We start from the raw sequence: 24,849 nt of genomic DNA, 5'->3' as shown, positions 1-24,849 counted from the left end.
AGGCCCTGGGGATTTATCAGCCTTCAGTCCCATCAGTCTATCCAAGACCATTTCCTGCCTAATGTGGATTTTCTTCAGTTCCTCCGTCACCCCAGATCCTCTGGCTACTACTATATCAGGAAGATTGTGTCCTCCTTAGTGAAGACAGACCTGTTCAACTCATCTGCCATTTCCTTGTTCCCCATAATAAATTCATCTTTTTCCGTCTTCAAGGGTCCAATTTGTTCTAACTAATTTTTTCCTCTTCACATACCCAAAGAAGCTTTTACTATCCTGCTTTATTTTCTTGGCTAGCTTACCTCCGTACCTCATCTTTTCTCCCCGTATTGTCTTTTTGGTTATCTTCTGTTCTTTAAACATTACCCAATCCTCTTGCTTCCCACTCATCTTTGCTACTTTGTACTTCTTTGCTTTAATTTTTATACTGTCCCTGACGACCCTTTCTCCCCTTGGAATCTTTCTTCCTCCTTGGAATGAACTGATCCTGCACCTTCTGTATTATTCCTAGAAACACCTGCCATTTTTGTTCCACTGTCATCCCTGCTAGTGTATCTTTCCAGTCAACTTTGGCCAGCTCCTCCCTCATGGCCCCATAGTCCCCTTTATTCAACTGCTACTCTTCTCCATCTCCAATTGTAGATTAAACCTGACCATGTCATGGTCACTGCCTCCTAATGGCTCATTAACCTCAAGGTCCTTTATCAAATCCAGTTCATTACATAACACTAATCCAGAATTGCCTTCTCCCTGGTAGGCTCCAATAAAAGCTGTTCTAAGAATCCATCACAAAGGCACTCTACAAAGTCCCTTTCTTGGGGTCCAGTACCAACCTGATTTTCCCAGTCTACCTGCATGTTGAAATCTCAGCGGGTGGATCGGGTTCCTGGGACTCGAGGAGGATTGTATTCTTCAGAGCTCACAAAGATGGGAAGAAATTTCATCAACACATAAAATGTCTTGAAGAATTCAACGGGCTGATGAGTTTAAGTTGAGTTTATTGTCATGTGCATGAGCACAGTGAGGTACAGGTACAATGAGTTTTGCTTGCATCAGCATCACAGACACAGACAATGCACAGAACAATTACACATAAATCATAAAATATAATGAAAAGAAAAAAACCAAGAAATACATTATGCATAAATTTAACATAAATAACATAAATTCTTTAAAATGGCGGGGGGGAAAAGTACAAGACATGCAATGTTCCCTGACTATACGGACTATCACATTTACCACAGTGCAAGATCTGCAGAAACACAGTTTGAAAGCAAGTCCATGGTAGTGCAAGAGCTGGGGTGCAGGAGTTTAGGCTTCTGTTCCTCCTGCCTGACAGTAACAGTGTGAAGGGGCCTTACCTAAATGATAGATCCTTGATGATAGATTCAGCCTTCTTGTAGGTATGTTGCAAAGCCTACCTGAAACGTCGCTGAAAATCTGTCACTGAGGGTGTGCGCGATTTCGGCGCCGTTTAGAGGGGGCGGGTTTAAAACGCGATTTTCGCTAGGCTGTTCAAATCGAGGATGTTCAGCCTAGTTAATTATTAACGAAAAATCGCTGAAAGACCCCGTCGCAAAAGCTATTATTAGTTTTAAAGGCCTCGTAAAATAGTTATAGTAGTTTAAAAATCAACCTCTAAACCCGCGAACACCAGCAACCGCAGGGTCTCATAAAGCAGTCAACTGAAGGTATGCTGTATATTTTTACATTAAAAAGGGCTTCTAAAGATCCCTTTATACAAAGTTTAATATTGCGAGTAGCTCATTTTGGCCCCATTATATCCCGCAGTATTTTTCTGGGCATTTGGGGGCACAAATCTACCGCAATGTGAACGTTCTAAACCAGCGCGTTCACAGGATCCCACTAGAAAGCTGATTTAAATGGGCATTTATTTACAGCAATTAAACACTAAATTCCTTCCATTTGGTCTATAAATTAATGTAAATGAGATTTTAAAATCATGTTTTATTGTGAATTATTTGTGAATATTATTTGGACATTTAGGCTATTTAAAAATGTTAATCATTTATTAAGAAATGGATAGATGTTTAGATCTAGTAATTGAAGTCTGAAATTAGCTACAATTGGGTAACTAACTAATTATATGCTTTAAGTTCAGGTCATCCAAGTAAGATTATTTTATATTTGTTTCAGAATGCTTCAATCTATGATAACTGAAAATTTCATTCAGTTCTCTTAATTTTTAAGAAAGTTATGGGCTTTTGACTGTTCACGATCACAGCTTTTTTGTTATGTCCATAGAAAATCAATAGGGAACAAGATGCTCATTTCCCAGTATGAAAATGGCCATAACCTTTTAAATACTTGAGATATGAAAGTGAATTAGGTGTCAAATTAAACTTATGTTTATGCTTTATCTGATGGGATAAATTGCAGACTTGATTTTTAAAATCTCAAAATTTTGTAACATTGCTACTTCTTGAGGCAGCACCCCATGTGGGTGCTTTCGATGATGCAAAGGACTGTGCCTATAATGAATTGGGAGTCCACCTCTGCAGCCTCTTGCATTCCCCTGCAGTGGAATTGCATTGGAGCTGTGTTTAGCCACACAGTCATGGATGTAAAGAGAGCACAGCAAGGGGATGAGCACTCAGCTTTGAGGTGCAGCTGTGTTGATAGTGAGGAGAAGATATTATTAGTGCAAAGATTGAGGTCTGCTGATGCTTAAGTCAGGGATCCAGTTGCAAAGGAAAGTAAGTTCTTGGAACTTGGTGACAAGTTTGTAGGGCATGATTGTGTTAAATGCTGAGCTGTTGTAATAAACAGCAGAGTGAAGCATGTGTTCCTGTTATGAAGATGGTCCCATGGAGAGTAGGGAGTCAGTGATGTGACAATTGTGTTGAACTTTTGAGGTAATAGGCAAATTGAAGTGGATCCAGGTCATTTCTGAGGTAGTAGTTGAGATCTGTTCCACCGTCATTCCTGCTAGGATCCCTTTCCAGTCTACCTTGGCCACCTCCTCTCTCATGCCTTCATAGTCCCCTTTCGAATGATGAACCTTTCAAATTATTTTCTTGTGAGGCTGTGGAGACAGTCATTGAGCTTATGCAAGATCTGCAAAGCAACGATATTCTCCCAACTGTCCCCACTGTGTAAAGCTACTTTAAAGCAATAAAGATCCATTGCAAGACTCAGGAATACGTGGGTCACTTCCCAGGAGCAACCTTTCAACAACACTCATTAGTAATAAAATTCACCACCACTTTCAGTGTGCCTGTACAGCATGAGGATGTCTAAGCAATAATGATCAAGATCTCAAACCAAGCCCAGGACTCAACACCTACCAGGTAGCATTGCATCCAACTCTCCTAAATGCTTTGAAGACATGGTCCATTTACCTTCAGCACTGCAAATCGCTGGTGAGGTACTACCAGATTTGCCTGTGCAAAATACTCAAGTCCATGGGACGATAAACAGACCAATGGTCACACCCTCTCCAGTGTGAACAGTCCCAGTACCCTAGAGTGAGGGCAGCAGCTCGTTGCGGGAGAACTTGGCCTGCACCAGCGCCATCTCGTTTGCTTTTCTTTTTACAAAAAAAAATTATATTCTATTCGTCAGACAGGTTCAAGGTTCAAGGATCTGACTAGTTGAACAGGAAAAGGCTCACTCGTCTGTTCAGTTACAAATCAGATTTATTGGCAAGAAAGAGAACAAAAACAATACTTGTCTCGGAATGCGCAAGGTCTGTTTTACAACAGCGCGCCTCTTTCTTTCTCTGCCTCCATCCGCGGCGCTGATCAGAGGCAGAGAAGACGGGGTTCACCCCGGATACGAGGTTCAGCCCGTCGGTGAACCCCTCCCGTACATGAACTAACTTATGGCTTACTAGCGCCTGCCTTTATATCGGCATAAATCAGCCGTTGAAAAGACCTGCCGTTAAGTTCTGGCCAATAGCGCTGCCTCACAATTCAAACTGCAACCAATTGCAGAGGCATCCGAGCCAGCCCCCCCCCCCCACTTTGCTATCGGCCACAGTTTTAAACATATCGCTACCGGCCATTGAACGTAGCGCTACCGTCCACAGCGCTGAGAGCCTTTAGACCAGGGAGTCAGGACGCATGTCTGTGAGCGGATGGCGGGCCACATCTATCACATGTACACATGGATCCCGCCCCGGATGGCAGGCATCAAATCACGTGTTCACAGAAAGTAGACAAAAATGCTGGAGAAACTCAGCAGGTGAGGCAGCCTCATGCAATCCTTGCATGTCTCACCTGCTGAGTTTCACCAGCATTTTTGTCTACCTTCGATTTTTCCAGCATCTGCAGTTCTTTCTTAAACGCGTTCACAGAAGGTGCGCGGCCGTGCCGGCGGCTTTGCGCAAGATGCGGTGCAGCCAGAGCTCGGCGGGCCGGATGATTTCTGGTTAGGGGTCGCATTGGGCCTGGGGGCCGTAGGTTGCTGACCCCTGCTTGAGACATAGTGTTACCGGCCACAGAGCCATGAGGCTTTAAATGCAGCGTTATTGGCCACAGCACCATGAGGCTTTAACTGTAGCGTTACTGGTCACAGCGCCATGAGCCTTTAGACATTGTGCTACCGGCCACAGTGCCATGAGGCTTTAACTGTAGCGTTACTGGTCATAGTGCTATGAGGCTTTAACTGTAGTGTTACTGGCCACAGCGCAATGAGCCGCAGGCTGTTGTGGAAAAACTCTTATTACAGTGCTTTACTGTGATGTAACCATTTTTATTTTGTTGTTTAAGAACCATGAGTTAATATAAGTATTTTGATGCATTTTGACTTGAAGGATTTCTTGGAGCACCACCCAGAAAATGAAGTTGAATTGAAGATGACAGTGGCACAGTTATATCTTGTCCAAGGTGGGCATCCTGCTCCGTAGATGGTAACAAAACTGTATTTTAATTAATTAACAACCCTTTTGTAATTGCTGTTCAATAATTGATCATAAATGGCCATTCATCTGAGTGTAGAGTGGAAAAACATTGAAAATGGGTGTTTGATATTAAGCTGTTTGTTGTGTTCTCTTGTTTACCTCTCATTCTCTTTCCTAAAGGTCATGTTACAAAAGCATGTGACATCTTAAGATCAATTGATGAGAAGACAAACAAACTTGGGATGGTAAGTTTTAAAATCGTGTTGTGGTGAAAATGATATCAAGTGACATGTCTGGCTGTTATGTGTACCCAGCATATTCGGTGGTTCCGAGTCAGCATTCCATGCACTTTACTTTGCCAGTTTAATTCAGATTTATCATTTATCAGAAAAAAACCTGTAATTCTGAAGAAGAGTCTTGACCCAAAATGTCACCCATTCCTTCTATTCAGAGATGCTACCTGTCCCACTGAGTTACTCCATTTTGTGTCCATCTTCAGTTTAAACCAGCATTTGCAGTTCCTTCCTACATTATTTCCCACCCTTGGATTCCTCTGATCCTAACTTATGTTAAAGATATTGATATTTTATTGTCCCGCCTTTGCCTGGTTTTAGCTCAGAATACTTATGATAGATCGCATGCTGACTCTGGCAGTGCGTGTGGCCCAATCACACATTTTGTACATGGACTCATAGTTTGCCATTATTTATCCGAAGAAGGGTCTCGACCCAAAACGTCACCCATTCCTTCTATCCAGAAATGCTGCCTGAGTAACTCCAGCATTTTGTGTCTATCTTCACCATTATCAACATATTGGCATCCTATGTATCATGATAAAGAAATCGGTTCCTAACATCAGAGATCATGAAGCATAAAACTTTATACACAGGAATGGCCACAATATCTGTGCCAGACCTGATGCCAAATTAAACTAATCTCTGTCTGCATGTGAACCATATCTCTTCACCATCTGAATTTCCATGTGCCTATCTAAATGCTTCTGAAACGCCACTATCGTATCTGCCTCCACCACCACCCCTGACACAAGGATCCAGGCACCTACCATTCACTGTGTGAAATACTTGTCTTTTAAGCATTTCTCCTTCTGACCTTAAAGCAATGCCATCTAGTCTTTGACATTGTCACCCTGGTACAAAGGTTCTGACTGTCCACCCTATCTATGCCTCTTATAATTTTATACACTTCTATCAGATCTCCCATCAAATCTCCAGCCATCCTTTGTGCTTATCGGCTCCATATTCTCACCATTCTGCCCAACCGTTATATTTCAAGATTCCGAGGGCAGGAGTGTTCCAGGGTAAGGACTAGTAGAAAAGTATTAGCGTATTTGCTTTTATTGTGGCACCGTTCCTTGTCAAATTGGTTAATTTCATGGAATGATTTTGGATACAAAAATGTTTCAGATATTAAATCTGGAGACAATGTGAAAGTAAACAGGATTTATCATAGATTCATAGAGCAGTAAACATAGAAATAAGCCCTTCGGTCAATTTTGTCCATGCGGATCGAGTTGCCTGCTTTTGACCCATTCCTAAGCCCTTCCTCTTCATATATCTGTGCAAATGTCTTTTAATAGTTCTAATTGTATCCGGTTCTGTATCTAGGCACATGGATATTCAGAGGGTGAAGAGATATGGATCACATGCAGACAGAGATTAGTTTAATTTGGCATCAGGTCTGGCACAGAATGACTGGATAGAGAATTGGCTTCATGGAAGGAGACAGAGGGTTGTTTGGACTGAAGGCCTGTGATTAGTCGGGTGCCTTTGGGTCAGTGCTGGGCCCATTGTTGTTTATATCAAAGATTTGGAAGAGAATGTGCAAGGCATGGTTAAGTTTGCAGATAACACTAAAGCAGGGGCTATGACAGAAATATTTCAAATGTCATTAGAAACGGGAATGGTGCCGGAGGATTGTCATACTGCGCATGTTCCATTGTTTAAAAAGGGTTCTAAGAGTAAACCTAGCAATTATAGACCTGTTAGTTTGACGTCAGTGGTGGGCAAATTAATGGAAAGGATACTTGGAGATAATATATATAATCATCTGAATAAACAGGGTCTGATTAGGAACAGTCAACATGGATTTGTGCCTAGAAGGTCATGTTTGACTAATCTTCTTGAATTTTTTGAAGAGGTTACTAGGGAAATTGATGAGGGTAAAGCAGTGGATGTTGTCTATATGGACTTGAGTAAGGCCTTTGACAAGGTTCCATGTGGAAGGTTGGTTAAGAAGGTTCAATTATTGGGTATTAATAGTGGAGTAGCAAGATGGATTCAACAGTGGCTGAATGGGAGATACCAGTGAGTAATGGTGGATAACTGTTTGTCAGGTTGGAGGCCGGTGACTAGTGGGGTGCCTCAGGGATCTGTGTTGGGTCCACTGTTGTTTGTCATGTACATCAATGATCTGGATGATGGTGTGGTAAATTGGATTAGTAAGTATGCAGATGATACTAAGATAGGTGGTGTTGTGGATAATGAAGTAGATTTTCAAAGTCTACAGAGAGATTTAGGCCATTTGGAAGAGTGGGCTGAAAGATGGCAGATGGAGTTTAATGCTGATATTAAAATACAATACGGTTTTATTTGTCACATTGCACATAAAGTGCAAGTGAAATGAAGTGTGAGGTGCTACATCTTGGCAGGACAAATCAAAATAGGACGTACATGGTAAATGGTAGTGAATTGAGGAATGCAGTTGAACAGAGGGATCTAGGAATAATTGTGCATAATTCCCTGAAGGTGGAATCTCATGTAGATAGGGTGGTAAAGAAAGCTTTTGGTGTGCTGGCCTTTATAAATCAGAGCATTGAGTATAGAAGTTGGGATGTAATGTTAAAATTGTACAAGGCATTGGTGAGGCCAATTCTGGTCGCCTAATTATAGGAAAGATGTCAACAAAATAGAGAGAGAGTACAGAGGAGATTTACTAGAATGTTGCCTGGGTTTCAGCACCCAAGTTACAGAGAAAGGTTGAACAAGATAAGTCTTTATTCTTTGGAGCACAAAAGGTTAAGGGGGGACTTGATAGAGGTCTTTAAAACTATGAGTGGGATAGACAGAGTTGACATGGATAAGCTTTTTGCATTGAGAGTAGGGAAGATTCAAACAAGAGGACACGATTTGAGAATTAAGGGGCAAAAGTTTAGGGGCAACATGAGGGGGAACTTCTTTACTCAGAGAGCGGTAGCTGTGTGGAATGAGCTTCCAGTGGAAGTGGTGAAGGCAGGTTTGTTTTTACCATTTTCAAAATAAATTGGATAGGTATATGGACGGGAAAGGAATGGAGGGTTATGGTCTGAGAGCAGGTAGATGGGGCTAGGTGAGAGTATGTGTTCGGCACGGACTAGAAGGGCCGAGAGGGCCTGTTTCTGTGCTGTAATTGTTATATGGTTATATGGGTGGTGACGTAGACTGAAAATGATTATCAAAGATTTCAGCAGGATCTTATGGTGTTTAAGATCATGAGAGGAATAGATAGGGTGATGCTTTTATAGGGTGCTTGGGCAGGTGGGCAAGCATACATGGAGCATCTTGGTCGGTAAGTTGGGCTGAAGAGCCTGTTTCCGTGCTGTATAAATCGATGATCCATAGACTCCCCCTCTCATCTTAAGCCCATGCCTTCTAGTTTTAGAATCCTCTACCTTGGGGAAAAGATGAGGAGCGTTCACTTTATCCATGCCACTCATTATCTTGTGTACCTCACCCCTCAGGCTTCTACGCTCCAAAGGGAAAAGTCCCAACCTCTCCCTATAACTCAAGCCTGCGATCCTAGGTAACATCCTGTTGAATCTCTTTTGCACCCTTTCCAACTTAGTTTTATCCATCCTCTCTTTGGGCGTACAGAACTACGCATATGACTCCCAAGTGTGGTCTCACCAATAACTTGTACAGCTGCATCACCATGTCCCAACGTTTGTACACACAAGGGACTGCAAAAAAAGTTTATTAAAAAAAAAAAAGACACAAAGTGCTGGAGTAACTCAACAGGTCAGGCAGCATCTCTGGAGAACATGGATAGGTGATACGGAATAAAGTCTTAGCTTCTCCAATCTCTCCCTATAGCTTGAGCTCTTGATTTCTGCTAAAATCCTTGTAAATCTTCTCTGCACTCTTTCCAGATATTTTCCTTTAGAAAAGAGATGAAGGGGAATTTTAGTCAGAGGGTGGTGAATCTGTGGAATTCATTGCCACACACGGCTGTGATAGCAGGCATCGGCTATTTTTAAGGCGGAGATTGACAGATTCTTGATTAGCCGTGGTTTCAGGGGTTATGAGGAGAAGGCAGGAGAATTGGGTTGAGCAGAAAAGATAGATCAGCCACGAGTGAATGACAGAGTAAACTCGTTGGGCCGAAGGGCCTAAATCCACTCGTATGACTTATGAACTTTTGTGATTTAAATCTTTTTATTTGAATTTCACAGCAATTTGCATACATACAATGATAACAGACAGTGACAATCAAGGCATAATTGTGCAACAGTATGTAAGCGACCCTCAAAGCCCTTACCCTTACCCACCTTCAACCCACCCGAATCAGGTCGGAACCAAACGGGGACAAACAACACTCACATACATACACATCCATACAAATATGGTAAGGTAAACGAAACAAAAAGTAATTTAAAAAAATTAAAAATAAAAAAAAAAATTTAAAAAAAAGTGGGTCACTAATAACAGTAAATAAGTAAGTAATTAAATAAATAAGTGTGGGGATGGGGGGGGGTTAAGGGGAGAGCCGCTGCAGTAGAGCAGAACAACGGTGGAGAGCACTCAGTCCTCTTCTGAGTCCGGGGACAAGTTGAGAGAGTTAACAAGTTCCAAGAAAGGGTTCCATGTATCTAGGAATGTCTTGGTAGAGCCTTTGAGAGAGAACCTAAGTTTTTCAAGCTTTAAATTGTAAAGCACCTCCTTAATCCAGCGGGCGTGTGTCGGGGGACAGGTGAGCCTCCAGTTAAGCAAGATCAGTCTCCGGGCTAACAAGGTTGTAAAAGCTAGGACCCGTTTCACCGCAACAGAGAGGCTGGTGTTGGGAGGGGTACCGAAAATGGCTGACAGTGGGTTTGGAGGAATAGTCTGGCCGTAGGCTCTGCTTATCAAGTCGAAAGCACTCCTCCAAAAGGCTGCTAGCTTAGGGCAAGACCAAAACATATGGCTATGGTTGGTAGGAGATTGATTACATCTGTTGCAGGTGTCCCTAACAGCGGGGTAAATTCTAGATAATCTTGCATTTGTGTAGTGGACTTTGTGAAGGACTTTGCATTGGATTAGGCCATGACGGGCACATATGGAGGAAGAATGGATCAAATCCTAGGCAGAGTCCCATTGCTGGTCTGTTAGTTTCGTATTCAGCTCACCCTCCCACGCAGCTTTTAATGAGGTTTCAATATAACCGACCCTAACAAGTTATACAAAACAGAGATGCATTTCTTCCGGTTGGGATCTAGAGCTAAGATGGTATCGGTCAGGGTTTCAGGGGGGTGATTTGGGAAATGGGGGAATGTCTTCTTCACAAAATCCCTAATCTGGAAAAAACGAAAAAGGTGGGAGTTTGGGAGGCTATAGTTGGACGAGAGCTCCGCAAAAGACGAAAAGATGCCATCCTTGTATAGGTTTTTGATACTACTGATACCGTTGCTATGCCAGGTTTTGAATGCGTGGTCTGTACTTGAAGGTTTAAAGATGTGGTTTTTAAGCAGCGGGGTCAAGATGGAAGGGCCTTGTAAACCGGTTTTTCCTGAGTTGACTCCATATCTTGAGCGAGAGGGACGCAATTGGGAAGCATAGGACAGACCGCAACGGGAGATGTGAACTCGCCTTTTCCATGTGTACCCAGGTCGGTAGGTGGTCGCAATCATCATTCATCCTATACAGGAGTTTTTGCAAGTTAGCTGCCCAATAATATCGCCTAAAGTCAGGAAGTGCCAAACCGCCGTCACTCTTAGGAGACTGCAGTATCGCCTTTCGGATTCTAGCCGGTTTTGCTACCCCATAAAAATTTAGATATTGTCCTTTCTAATTTATCAAAAAAAGATTTAGTGATAAGTATAGGGACGTGCTGGAAAAGATACAGGAATTTGGGTAGGACGACCATCTTGACCAGATTTATCCGGCCCACGAGGGATAGCGGTAAAACTATCGACTTATGAACTTTTGAACTTTTCTATAGCAGGGTGAACAAAATTGAAAAGTGTGGCTTCACCATTGTCTTGCTCAACAGTAACATAACGTCACAATTTCTATATTCTAATCTTTGACTGATGAAGACCAGAATGCCATAAGACCTCTTCACCTCCCTATCCACCTGCAATAGCAGTTTCAGGGATATCTGTATTTGTACTCCTAGATCCCTCTGCTCTGAAACATAATGAATTTTAGTTATGTTAGAAAGTTGAGGAAATGTTTGGTTTGTAACTATTGAAAATATTATTTTCTTCAACAGGTGTCTGCCTTAGTTACTATGTATAGCCATGAGGAGGATATTGATAGTGCAATAGAAATCTTCTGCCAAACTATCCAGTGGTACCAGGAACACCAGGTAACACTTGCTATGCTTTTTGTTTTTGAACATTATAAAAATGACAAATGCATACGAAGGGAACAGCAAGATATCGGCAGAAGGATCAGCCATTGATGCAGACTTATAGGAAACAGGGAGTATGTATTAAATATTCCTCTGATTGACAGGATGCAATGAGTAATATATTACAGGAAGGTTCAACCTTTTATAATTTATGAAAATTTATTTCCATGAAAACGCCATGGAACGTAAATGGAGTCGGGAAGGTTGGAGGCACTCTGGATCAGGGAGCCATTCGAGGGGGGAATGTATAAACGTTCTCCCCGAGACCTGCGTGGGTTTTCTCCGGGGTCTCCAGTTTCCTCCCACACTCCAAAGACGTAGAGGTTTGTAAGTTAATTGGCTTTGGTAAAAAATTGTCAATTGTCCCTAGTGTGTAGGATAGTGTTTTGTGTATGGGGATCGCTGGTCGACACGGACTCGGTGGCCGAAGGGCATGTTTCTCAATATTAAACTAAAGACACACGTAGTCGCCATTGGGGACAGTATATTCTGTTGAATAGACACTATTCTCTGTCACAAGAATCGAGAATCCTGAAGACTATTGCCTGCCTGGGTTGAGGACATCTCACTTGACCTGCAGAGGAATTTAGAGCGGGAGGGGAAAGATCCTATCGTCGTGGTCCATGTTTATTCCATTGACGTAGGTGGAACAAGGAAAGAGGTTCTGCTGAGGGAATTTGAACAGCTTGGGAGTAATTTGAAAAGCAGAACCAGAACGGTAATAATCTCTGGATTGCTACCTGACCTAGGAGCAAATTGTCATAGGGTTGAGAAGATTAAGGAGTTGAACGTGTGACTCAAAGATTGGTGTGTGAGAAGTAGATTTGAATTTGAGGAACATTGGCACAAGTATTAGAGAGGAAGGGAGCTGTTCCGACGGGGCAGACTCCACTTGAACCCGGCTGGGACAAGGGTCCTGCCAAACCGTATAACCAAGGCCGTACAAAGGGCTTTAAATTAAATTGGGGGTGGGGGGGGGGGGGGGGAGGGTCAACAAATTGGAGATGTGTGGATCAAATTAAAGGGAAGGAGAGTGCAGGAGAAGTGACTGAAGCCTCCAGAAGTAATTGGATGGAAAGTTTCAGAAGGCAAAATTGGGAACAGTGTGAGGAGGACGGTGGTGAATACTGAACTAAAGGTATTTCAATGCACTTAGTATAGGGAACAATGCACTTAGTATAGGAAACGCCACTCCAGACCCCGATGTTAGGCCACGAGGACGGGTCGAGATGCTGCTCGGAGGAAAGCCGCCTCTCCGACCAGGTAGGGACTGAGAAATACAGTTTCCCCCTTCCCCCTCCGCCCCACATAAAAGGAATAGACCTCCAAACAACACTTTTTAACGTACTAAAAATAAAAATGATAGGACGGACAGCTGCACGCAGGGCAGCCATACCCAACTGGATGGCGCCCCCTCAGAAGATGTAGAATCCTTGTGGGTAGTGCTAAGAAGCTGCAAGTGTAAAAAGACCCTGAAGGGAGTTATTTATAGGCTTCCAAACAGTAGCCAGGAAGTAGGGTGCAAGTTACATCAGAAGATACAATCTGCATGTAAGAAAGGCAATGTTGTGGTGGTCATGGGGGATTTCAATATGCAGATAGACTGGGAAAATCAGATTGGTACTGGACCCCAAGAGAGTGAATTTGTAGAGTGCCTACTAGATGGCTTCTTAGAGCCGCTTGTAGTCAATCATACTAGGGAAAAGGCTATTCTGGATTTGGTATTGTGTAACGAACCAGATTTGATTAGTGAGCTTAAGTTAAATGAGTCTCTATAAAGTAAAGTAGCCTTTATTGTCATTCAGACCTTTCGGTCTGAACGAAATTTCGTTGCCTTGCAGTCATACATATAATAAAAATGACAAAATCACACAATAAACACAAATTTAACATCCACCACAGTGAGTTCACCAGGCACCTCCTCACTGTGATGGAAGGCAAAAATCTTAAAGTCCTTGTCTCTTCCCTCCTTGTTCTCCCTCTGCTCCGAGGCTGCCTGTGAGCTCCCGATGTGGCCGATCCTCCGAGGTCAGGTCGCCGCTGCCGCTGGAACGCCACAGCTCCGTTGTCAGGTCGCTGCTGCTGCCGGAACACCACAGCTCCGTTGTCGGGTCGCCGCTGCTGCCGGAACGCCACAGCTCCGATGCCGGGCTGCCGCTGCTGCCGGAACGCCACAGCTCTGATGTTGCCGCTGGAACGCTGCCCCAGCTCCGAGGCCGCCAGCTCCGCCATTAGACTTCGGCGCAGACGGAGACGGACACGGGGGATACGACAAGAGAAGTCGCATCCCCCCGAAGGAAGAGACCAAAAACACGTTTCTCCCCCGCACACCCATACACAACATAATAAAATAAAAATAAAACCAAAAATTAACTAAAACAGGACAAAAGAACAAACATAAAAAGAAAAAACAAACGGACTGCAAGCGAGTCGCAGCTGCTAAGGCAGCGCCGCCATCTTGGAATCACTATGAGGTAGTAGCCATAATATGATAAACGTCATCTTGCAGTTTGAGAAGGAGAAAATGAAATTGGATGTGTCGGTGTTACAGCTGAGCTAAGGTGACCACAGAGGCATGAGGGAGCTGGATAAAGTTGATTGGATAGGCGACTCTGACAGGAATGACGGTGGAACAGCAAAGTCAGGAATTTCTGGGAATAATTTGGAATGTGCAGAAACTGTTCATCCCAAAGAGGAAGATAGATTCTAACAGGAGAATGTGGCTGACAAACGAAGACAAAGACAGCACAAAACTAAAAGAGAAGGCATATAAAATTGCAAAGATTAGTGGGAAGCCAGAGGATTGGGAAGCTTTATAAAAATAAAAAAACCCAACAGAAGGGAACTAAAAAGGTAATACGGGGAGAAAAGATGAAACATGAAGGGGAGCTAGCCAATAATATAAATGAGGATAAAAGTTTCTTCAGACATATAAACAATAAGAAAGAGGCAAGAATTGATGTGGGATTGCTGAAAAATTATGCAGGAGAAGTGATAATGGGAATAAAGAAATGGCAGAGGAATCGAATATGTCCTCAGTATCTGCAGTTCCTCACTACACAGTACATTGCAAGAGGTTGTTAACAGTCATTAGAGATGTGTCAAACACCCAGTCTTCTGAGCAAATAGAAGGATTGGTGTGTTTTCTTCGCTTTAACTTGGTTGGTCCAAGACAACTTTTGGTGATATTTATACCAAAGAACTTGAAGCTCTTCACCATATCCACAAGGCCACCATTGATGCCATTAATGCTGACTGGCCAAGTGTGCGCTTCTGCTCACTGCTTTACAGAAAGGATGCGGAGGGTACATCAGATTGTTGCTTGAATTGGAGGGTATCGGGTTGAAGGAGAGTTGGACAAACTTGAAATATACCAGAGGGGGTAGGTTTTAGGTGAGAGAGAGTGTTTGATCACTCAGTGGTAGGTACCTGGAATGTGCTGCCAAGGGAAGGGGGAGGAAGGAGATATGAAAGCAACATTTAATAGGCATCTAAAGTGACCAGGCAGGGAATGCAAGTATATAGATAATCTGCAGGCAATTGGTATGGGGTGAAGGTGTTTTTGCAGTGCCATTCTAGGTTCTATATTCTACATTTAATCTAGACGTTAAAAAAATGTACAACATTCTTCCATTGCAACAAGAATATTATAGAACAGACACATCAGAAGTGCTTTGCAGTATGCTTATAGAGTCATAGAGTAATACAGTGTGGAAACAGGCCCTTTGGCCCAACTCGCCCACACCGGCCAACAATGTCCCATCTACCCTAGCCCCACTTGCCTGCGCTTGGTCCATAACTCTCCAAACCTGTCCTAGCCATGTACCTGTCCAACTGTTTCTTAAACGATGGGATAGTCCCAGCCTCAACTACCTCCTCTGGCAGCTTGTTCCATACACCTGTGTGAAAAAGTTATCCCTCGGATTCCTATTAAATCTTTTCCCCTTCACCTTGAACTGATGTCCTCTGGTCCTCGATTCCCGTACTCTGGGTAAAAGACTCTGTACATCTACCCGATCTATTCCTCTCATGATTTTGTACACCTCTACAAGATCTCCCCTCATCCTCCTGCGCTCCATGGAATAGAGACCCATGTCCCTATAGCTCACACCCTCTAGCCCTGGCTACATCCTTGTAAATCTTTTCTGAACCCTTTCAAGCTTGACAATATGTTTCCTGTAACATGGTGCCCAGAACTGAACACAATATTCTAAATGCGGTCTCACCAACGTCTTATACAACTGCAATATGACCTCCCAACTTCTATACTCAATACTCTGACTGATGAAGGCCAAAGTGCCAAAAGCCTTTTTTGACCACCTTATCTACCTGCGACTCGACCTTCAAGGAACCATGCACCTGTACTCCTAGATCCCTCTGCTCTACGATACTATCCAGAGGCCTACCATTTACTGTGTAGGTCCTGCCCTTGTTCGACATCCCTAAATGCAACACCTCACACTTCTCTGTATTAAATTCCATCAACTATTCCTCCGCTCACCTGGCTAATCGATCCGGATCCTGCTGCAATCGTTCACAACCATCTTCACTATCTGCAAAGCCACTCACTTTTGTGAACATTTTTTGTATACATTTACATTTTAGAATGTATACAATGTTTGTATGCTGGGGAAGTAAAATGTAATTCCAAGAAATGCCGCCAAATTCTTTTAAATTCTTTTAAATTCTTTTAAAATACCTATTTATTTTTTACTAATAAGTGTACATATGTGTTAATGGTTGTCGTGTTTGTATTTTTTTTTAACCGGAGGAGATGTAATGGAATTTCGTTGCACAGTATTGTGCAATGACAATAAACGTATTCATTCATTCATCGTGTGTTTAAGCAATGCCCTTCAGTTCTGCTTTGATCCTTGAGATACATTTTATAATTGCACTTTCCCACATATATAAGAAATTGCCGAATCCTGTAGGTCCCTTCGATGATGGGGAGGTCGATACCTGTGACCGAGCAGTGTCTTCCATATTCTGTTTGGGTAGTTTACAACCCAACATTAAACATTGAACTCTCCCACTCTCCTAAATTGGCCTCTACTGCCTTCTGTGGCAGACAATTCCACAAATTTACAACTCTCTGGGTGAAAAAGTTTTTTCTCATCTCAGTTTTAAATGACCACCCCTTTATTCTTAGACTGTGGCCCCTGGTTCTGGACTCCCCCAACATTGGGAACATTTTTCCTGCATCTAACTTGTCCAGTCCTTTTATAATTTTATATGTCTCTATAAGATTCCCTCTCATCCTTCTAAATTCCAGTGAATACAAGCCCAGTCTTTCCAATCTTTCCTCATATGACAGTCCCGCCATTCCAGGGATCAATCTCGTGAACCTACGCTGCACTGCCTCAATCACAAGGATGTCTTTCCTCAAATTAGGAGACCAAAACTCACCTCACATTTATTTACATTATATACTGCATCTGCCTTGCATCTGCCCACTCACTCAACCTGTCCAAGTCACCCTGCAACCTCCTAGCATCCTCTTCGCAGTTCACACTGACACCCTGGGATGCAGACCATCGGGCCCGGGGATTTATCAGCCTTCAGTCCCAATACTATTTCTCGCCTAATGCAAATTTCTTTCAGTTCCTCTGTCTCCCCAGATCCTCTGTCCTCTAGTACATCTGCGAGATTGTTTGTGTCTTCCTTTGCGAAGACAGAACCAAAGTACCTGTTCAACTCTTCTGCCATTTCTTTGTTCCCCATAATAATTTCACCTGTTTCTGTCTTCAAGGGACCCACATTTGTCTTTACTAATCTTTTTCTCTTAACATACCTTAAGAAGCTTTTACTATCCTTCTTTATATTCTTGGCCAGCTTATTCTCGTCTTTCATCTTTTCACCCCATATTGTCCTTTTTGTTACCTTCTGTTGTCCTTTGAAAGTTTCCCAATCCTCTGGCTTCCCGCTACTCTTTGCTATGTTATACAGCTTTTCTTTTAGTTTTATTCCATCCACAACTTCCCTTGTCAGCCACAGTTGCCTCTTACTCCCTTAGAATCTTTCTTTCTCTTTGGCATGAAATGATCCTGCATCTTTTGGATTATGCCCGGAAATCCCTGCCATTGCTGTTCCACCGTCATTCCTGCTAGGATCCTTTTCCAGTCGGCCTTGGCCAGCTCCAGTTACTCCAACACTTTGTCCTTTTTTAATCTCTCTGTAATCTCTTTTATCCCTGGGTGTTTGAGTCATCGAACCAGGCCGTGATGCAACCAGTCAGTATGCTTTCCACCATACACCTGTGCAAGTTTGTGAGATTATTTATGTCAACATACCGAATCTCCTTAATCTTCTAAGAAAACTGAGGCGTTTATGAGCTTTCTCTGTGATTTTGTCACTGTGTTCTACTTCCCCTCACATTCCATGAAGGAGCGCAATGCAAATTTTTTTCATTATTTTTGGGATGTGGGGCACATGGTGTCATGTATTGTCATTTTGTTTTTAAATATAGCCAAATACCCCGGCGCATTTGCTATTAGTGAGAGAAGCAGCCAATTTTAAACTGAAATATGGGCGGCAGAAGGAAGCGATCAGTGATTTGGATCAACTTTGGAGGTACGTTATAACATTCTCTATAGTTTAGCAATTGCTTCAGTAACATGGATCATTGGCACTGACTGTGTATTGCAAGACGTTACTTTAATTTGCACTGTTTATTTTGTGAAAATGTCACTACTTTCTCTAGTAACTGGAGGTTTGTGAAGCAGAGAGTTGTTTATTAGTATGGTTGAATATAGAATTATTGCTAACATCCCTGCCGCACTTGTCCTGTGTCACTGGGCAATATGTGATGGTGCTGCTGGTTATAATCCCAGTGTTTATAATTCCATATTGTGTTCAATTCTGGGCACCACGTTATAGGAAAGTTATTGTCAAGCTTGAAAGGGTTCAGAAAAGAATTATGGGGATGTTGCCAGGACTAGAGGGTGTGAGCTGTAGGGAGAGGTTGAGTAGGCTGGGTCTCTATTCCATGGAGCACAGGAGTATGAGGGGTGATTTTATAGAGGTATACAATACAAAATCATGAGAGGAATAGATCGGGCAGATGCACAGAGTATCTTGCCCAGAGTGGGGCAATCGAGGACCAGAGGACATAGGTTCAAGGTGAAGGGGAAAAGATTTAATAGGAATCCGAGGGGTAACTTTATCACACAAAGGGTGGTGGGTGTATGGAACAAGCTGCCAGAGGAGGTAGTTGAGACTGGGACAATCCCATTGTTTAAGGAATTGTTAGACAGGCACATGGATAGGACAGGTTTGCAAACGATATGGACCAAGCGAAGGCAAGTGTAGCTGGGACAGTGTTGGCCGGTGTGGAGAAGTTGGGCCGAAGGGCCTGTTTCCACATTGTATCACTCTATGACTCTGTCGTCCTTCTCCACGAAGCATCACTGCTGCTGTATGTTTTATACCGCAAGGCATGAAGAAAAGTGATCAGAGGACTGTTTACAACATCTAAGTTTATGAATAAGTTTATTGGCAAAGTAGTCACATACAAGGAATTTGCCTTGGTGCTCTGCCCACAAGTGACAACGTGACATACAGTGACAGTTATGAATGACATATAAAAAATTAAACATTAATAATAAAACATGTGAATTAAATAAAATACCAGAGCAAAAGGTGGCTACAGATTTTTGGTTATTGAGTAGAGCTACTACTCGTGGGAAAAAAGCTGTTTTTATGTCCAGCGTTGACAGTCCGGAGTCGCCTTCCAGAGGGAAGTGATTCAAAGAGTTTGTGGCCAGGGTGAGAGGGTCCAGAGATGATCTTACCCGCTCGCTTCCTGGCCCTTGCAGTGTACAGTTCATCAATGGAGGGAAGGTTGCAGCCAATAACCATCTGATCTGCAGAGGAACAACTCCAGGACTGTTTGGAGTCTGTAGACTGGGCAATGTTCAAGGACTCGGCAATGGACTTGAACAAATACGCCACAGTCGTTACAGACTTCATAAAGAAATGTGTGGAGGACTGCATCCCTACAAAAACCTTCCGAGTGTTTCCCAATCAGAAACCATGGATGAACTTTGAGATCCGCACTCTTCTGAAGACCAGACACCGGGCATTCATGTCTGATGAAACAATGGTCTACAAGAAGTCTGGATACGACCTTGGTAAGGCCATCAAAAAGGCCAAAAGGGACTTCTGCTCCAAACTGGAGGATGAGACAGATGTTTGACAGCTGTGGCGGGGCCTGAATGCAATCACCTCCTACAAGGCGAAATCAGGAGACAGCTCGAATGTCGGCGAAACTTCACTCCCTGACGAGCTCAATGCGTTTTACGCACGCTTTGATGTGCCTTCCCGAGCCCCCATTCGCTGTGATGATATTTCAGTCACTGAAGCCGACGTCAGAAAATCCTTCAGAGGGGTGAACCCTCGAAAAGCATCTGGACCTGATGGTATTCCTGTTCGTTTTCGAAAAACCTGTGCGGACCAACTGGCTGGAGTTTTTACGGACATTTTCAACCTCTCACTTCTGAGGTCTGAGGTTCCCACCGGCTTTAAAAGGGCATCAATTATACCGGTGCCCAAGAAGAGCCAAGTCAAGAGAGTTTATTGTCATATGTCCCAGATAGGACAATGAAATTCTTGCTTTGCATCAGCACAACGGAATATAGTAGGCACGAATACAGAACATATCATATCAGTGTGTGTCCGTACACCATTATATAAATATATACACACATCAATAAATAAGCAGATAAAGTGCAAATTAACAGATAATGGTCTATTAGTGTTCAGAGATTTGTTTCAGTTGAGTTTAATAGCCTGATGGCTGAGGGGAAGCAGCAATTTCTGAACCTGGACGTTGCAGTCTTCAGGCTCCTGTACCTTCTACCTGAAGGTAGCAGGGAGATGAATGTGTGGCCAGATTGGTGTGGGTCCTTGATGATGCTGCCAGCCTTTTTGAGGCAGCGACTGCGATAGTTCCCCTCGATGGTAGGGTAGGGAGATCAGAGCCGATGAAGGACTGGGCAGTGTTTACTACTTTTCCGCTCCTGGGCGCTCAAGTTGCCGGACCAAGCCACGATGCAACTGGTCAGCATGCTCTCTACTGTGCACCTGTAGAAGTTAGAGAGAGTCCTCCTTGACATACCGACTCTCCGTAGTCTTCTCAGGAAGTAGTGTCGCTGATGTGCTTTCTTAATAATTGCATCAGTGTTCTCGGACCAGGAAAGACCTTCAGAGGTGTGCACGCCCAGGAATTTGAAGCTCTTGACCCTTTCCACCATCGACCCATTGATATAAACGGGACTGTGGGTCCCCATTCTACCCCTTCCAAAGACCACAATCAGTTCCTTGGTTTTGCTGGTGTTGAGGGCCAGGTTATTGTGCTTGAAGGGCCGAATGGCCTCCTCCTGCACCTATTTTCTATGTTTCTATGACTCTCTCTAACTTCTATATGTGCACAGTAGAGTGCATGCTGACTTAAAAAAAATATTTGGACAGATATATGGATAGGATGTTTTTAAGGGATATGGGGAAAATGCGGGCAAATGGGACTAGCCCAATATGCCAACTTGGTCAATATGGACAAGGTGGACCAATGCGCCTGTTTTTATGTGGTAATGATCTATGTCGCTCTGACTCCAATGTAAAGTATAATTTGTGACTGCTTGATGGTTTGCATGTATGAAATGAAATGTACAGGTACAATCCTGGACAGCAGTGGTTTAATTTCATTACCAGACCACTTGTTTTTCTTGGATGCGGAGAGGATGTTTCCACTAGTGGGAGAGTCTGGGAGCAGAGGGTACAGCCTCCGAATAAAAGGACATATCTATAGAAAGAAGATGAACACAAATTTCTTTAGTCAGAGGTGAGAATCTATGGAATTCACTGCCACGGGCGATGGTGCGGAACGTCTTTGGGTATTTAAGGTGAAGATTGACAGATTCTAGATCAAGTTCAAGTGAGTTTATTGTCATGTGTCCCTGTATAGGACAATGAAATTCTTGCTTTGCTTCAGCACACAGAACATAGTAGGCATTTACTACAAAACAGATAAGTGTGTCCATATACCATAATATAAATAGATACACACATGAATAAATAAACTGATAAAGTGCAAATAACAGAAAATGGGTTATTAATAATTGATATTAAGATTGACAGATTCTAGATTACTAGGCGTGTCATGGGATAGAAGGCAGGAGAATGGGATTGAGAGGAAAAGATAGATCAGCCATGGTTGAATGGCGGAGTAGATTCAATGGGCCGAATGGCCTAATTCTGCTCCTATGACTTATGAACTTGGTTTTGTTTTCTGTCTAGACAAAATTCTGCAGATGTACGGACTTTGGCACAACTCATCTCTGCATATTCATTGGTGGACTCCGAAAAAGCCAAGATGTATCCTTTAAGTCAAAAGCATTTTTTATTATTTATAACATTTTATAACATCTTCGAGTAATAGCAAATGGAAGAGTAGCAATGTCGACACAAGAAACTGCAGATGCTATAATATCGAGGATAACACAGCTTTGGAGTAACTCAGTAGGCCAGGCAGCATCTATGGTGGGAATAGGCATACGATGTTTTGGGTCGGGACCCTTCAGATTGATGGAGTAGGGGGAGAAAAGAGGTGCGGGTGGGGTAAAGCCTGGCACGTGATAGGCGGATTCAAGTGATGGGATGATTGGCAGATGGGTGGGCTAAGTGATAACGGCTAAGGGTGAAAAGGAAGCAAAAATGTTGCAGAGGAGGAGAGAAGAGGAGGAGTGAAATGTAAAACGGGTGGAACAGCGACGGAAAAGAGGGAGGATACAAGGGAAATGTGAGGCTCGGTTATGGGAGATGAGAGTACGGAGGAGAGGAAACGAGCAGGATGACTAGGATGGTAGATGGTATCGGAGAATGGATGAATTAGGGATAGACAGCATCGTATTTTATGTGTAGGAAGGAACTGCAGAAGATAAACACAAAATGCTGCAGTAACTCAGCAGGACAGGCAGCATCTCTGCAGAGAAGGGATGGGTGACGTTTCGGGCAGAGACCCTTCTTCAGCAGGACATGCCTTACTAACTTGATTAAGTATTTTGAGGAGATGATGAAGGAGATTGATGAAGGTAGGACGGTGGATGTTATATACATGGATTTTGTAAGACTTTTTATAAAGTCCCTCATGGTAGGCTGATCCTGAAGATTAAGATTCATGGTGACCTAGTTGTCTGGATCCAGAACTCGCATATTCATAGAAGACAGTGTTGTGGTGGAATGGAGATTTCTGGCTGGAGGTCTGTAACCAGTGGACTTCTGTAGATATATGTGCTGGGACCTCTGCTATTTATAATGTCAATACATGACTTGGACAGTCAGATCAGTCTGAAGAAGGGTCTTGACCCAAAATGTCACCTATTCCTTTTCTCCATAGATGCTGCCTCACCCGCTGAGTTTCTCCAGCATTTTTTGTCTACTTTGGACATAAATGTAGATGTGTAAGTTTGTTGACCACAATTGGAGGAGTTGCAGACAGTGAGGGCTGTCAAAAGATAGAGCGGGATATGGACCAGCTGCAGAAATGGGCGGAGAAATGGCAGATGGATTTTAACCCGAGCTAATGTGAGGATGGGAGGTTGAATATTAGGGGAAAGTATACAGTTAATGACAAGAACCTTAACAGCATTGATGTGCAGAGGGATGGTGAAGTCCACGTTCATAGCTCACTGAAGGTGGCAGCATAAATATAGAGTGGAAAAGAAGGCTTATGGTGCGATATTTCTGTTGGGCCGCAATTGCAGTTCTGTTGCAGTTCTGGTTGCCCCCATTACCGGAAGGATTTTGAGGCTTTGCAGAGGGTACAGAGGAGGTTTGCCAGTATGCTGCCTGGATTAGAAGGTTGCAGCTACCGGGAGAGGCTGGATAAACTTGGATTGATTTCTCCGGAACATTGGATGTTGAGGGGAGATGACAGAAGTATAGGACAGTCAGAACCTTTTTCCTGGAGTGAAAATGACCAAAACTGGAGGGCATAGCTATAATGTGAGAGGGGGAGAGTTTAACCGATGTGTGGAGCCAGTGTTTTTAGAGTAGTGGGGACCTGGTACACGTTGCCAGGGGTGGTGGTGGAGGCGATATCTTAGTGTCATTTAAGAGGCTGTTAGATAGGTTAGATAACATGTAAGTGCAGGGAACAGAGTGATATGGATCATGTACAGTCAAATGAGATCGGTTTAACTTGGCATCATGTTCGGCACAAACATTGTGGGCCGAGGGGCCTGTTCCATGTTCTGTGTCCTATGTGCCTGGTGTGGAGTTAAGTCCAGGGTGTCAGGAAAGTGTTTTAGGGAGCATATGTCTGAAAACTGAACTACCTTACTGCTGGGGATGGGATGAGCAGCTAATATTTTAATTTGTAACCAAGTAATTGCATAATTTGGTACTCTCCATGATTAAATATATTGGTATATTTAATATATATTCATCATAGTTGTCAGCGCAGCAACAGCCCTTCAGGGCACCATATCCATGCTGACTTTTTGGCTCATCTAAACCAATCACGTTTGCCCACACTAGGTCCTTATCCTGTTATGACTTGCCCTATTTACCTGTCGAAATGTCCCTGGATAGATTGAGAAATCTTAAAGATTTTTAAGAATAATGGTTTAATGGTTATGTTTACATTTCCTAAACATACATGTCCAGACTTAGTAAACACCTGCCTTCACTTGAGGCTATGTCTTTCAAAGTGGATGTTGATGCCTTGGAGAATTCACATGGTGCCACATACATCAGGAAGAAGGCTGGAAAAGTGGCAGGTGAAATCCAACCAAACGAACGTGGGTATGTGGCACCATATTAAAAGCACAGAATGAACAGAGTTTTTAAGGTTTTATCTCCACTTGAATGGTATTGAGAGGAAAAATCTCCAACTGATTTCTGCCCAAAGAATGAAGGTGGATAGAGTGTCCGTTGACATAGTGAATCTTCTGAAGGTGTTGATATGCTTTCCTTGTCATTGCCTCGATCAGCTGCACCCAGCAGAGACTTGCGTTGATTTGACAACTGTGTGTAAGGAAGAAATTTGATCTGCTCCAATCCCAGGTAGACAAAGATGCTGGAGAAACTCAGCGGGTGAGGCAGCGTCTATGGAGAGAAGAAATAGGCGACGTTTCGGGTCGAGACCCTTCTTCAGACTGATTTCGGGTGGTGGGGGGGGTGGAGAAAGGAAGAGGCGGAGGCAGTAGGCTTGCGGAAGAGCTGGGGAGGGGAAGGAGGGAGAAAGCAAGGACTACCTGAAATTTGATAAGTCAATGCGCCTCCATCTTGTCACCAGACTTGCCTACGCCTCCATCTTGTAAATGAACATTGACTTCTCCAATTTCAGATAGTCCTTGCTTTCTCCCCCCTTCCCAGCTCTC

The 24,849-nt window shown here is 43.2% G+C and overlaps 1 protein-coding gene across 1 annotated transcript in view; it reads left to right on the top strand.

Moving 5' to 3' along the window:
* Positions 1-24,849, top strand: part of srp72 (signal recognition particle 72) — a 60,938-nt gene that overhangs the window by 29,335 nt on the left and 6,754 nt on the right. The window contains exons 11-16 of the mRNA XM_033020446.1: positions 4,775-4,847; positions 5,042-5,106; positions 11,327-11,422; positions 17,937-18,040; positions 21,764-21,841; positions 24,134-24,271. Of these exons, the coding sequence (XP_032876337.1) occupies positions 4,775-4,847; positions 5,042-5,106; positions 11,327-11,422; positions 17,937-18,040; positions 21,764-21,841; positions 24,134-24,271 (554 nt within the window). The remainder of the gene's footprint in view (positions 1-4,774; positions 4,848-5,041; positions 5,107-11,326; positions 11,423-17,936; positions 18,041-21,763; positions 21,842-24,133; positions 24,272-24,849) is intronic.

Source organism: Amblyraja radiata, chromosome 1 (genome assembly GCF_010909765.2).
Source record: "Amblyraja radiata isolate CabotCenter1 chromosome 1, sAmbRad1.1.pri, whole genome shotgun sequence".
Classification (NCBI taxonomy): Eukaryota; Metazoa; Chordata; class Chondrichthyes; order Rajiformes; family Rajidae; genus Amblyraja; species Amblyraja radiata.
Note: the sequence above shows the minus strand (reverse complement) of the source record. Positions and strands in the feature narration are given on the sequence as shown.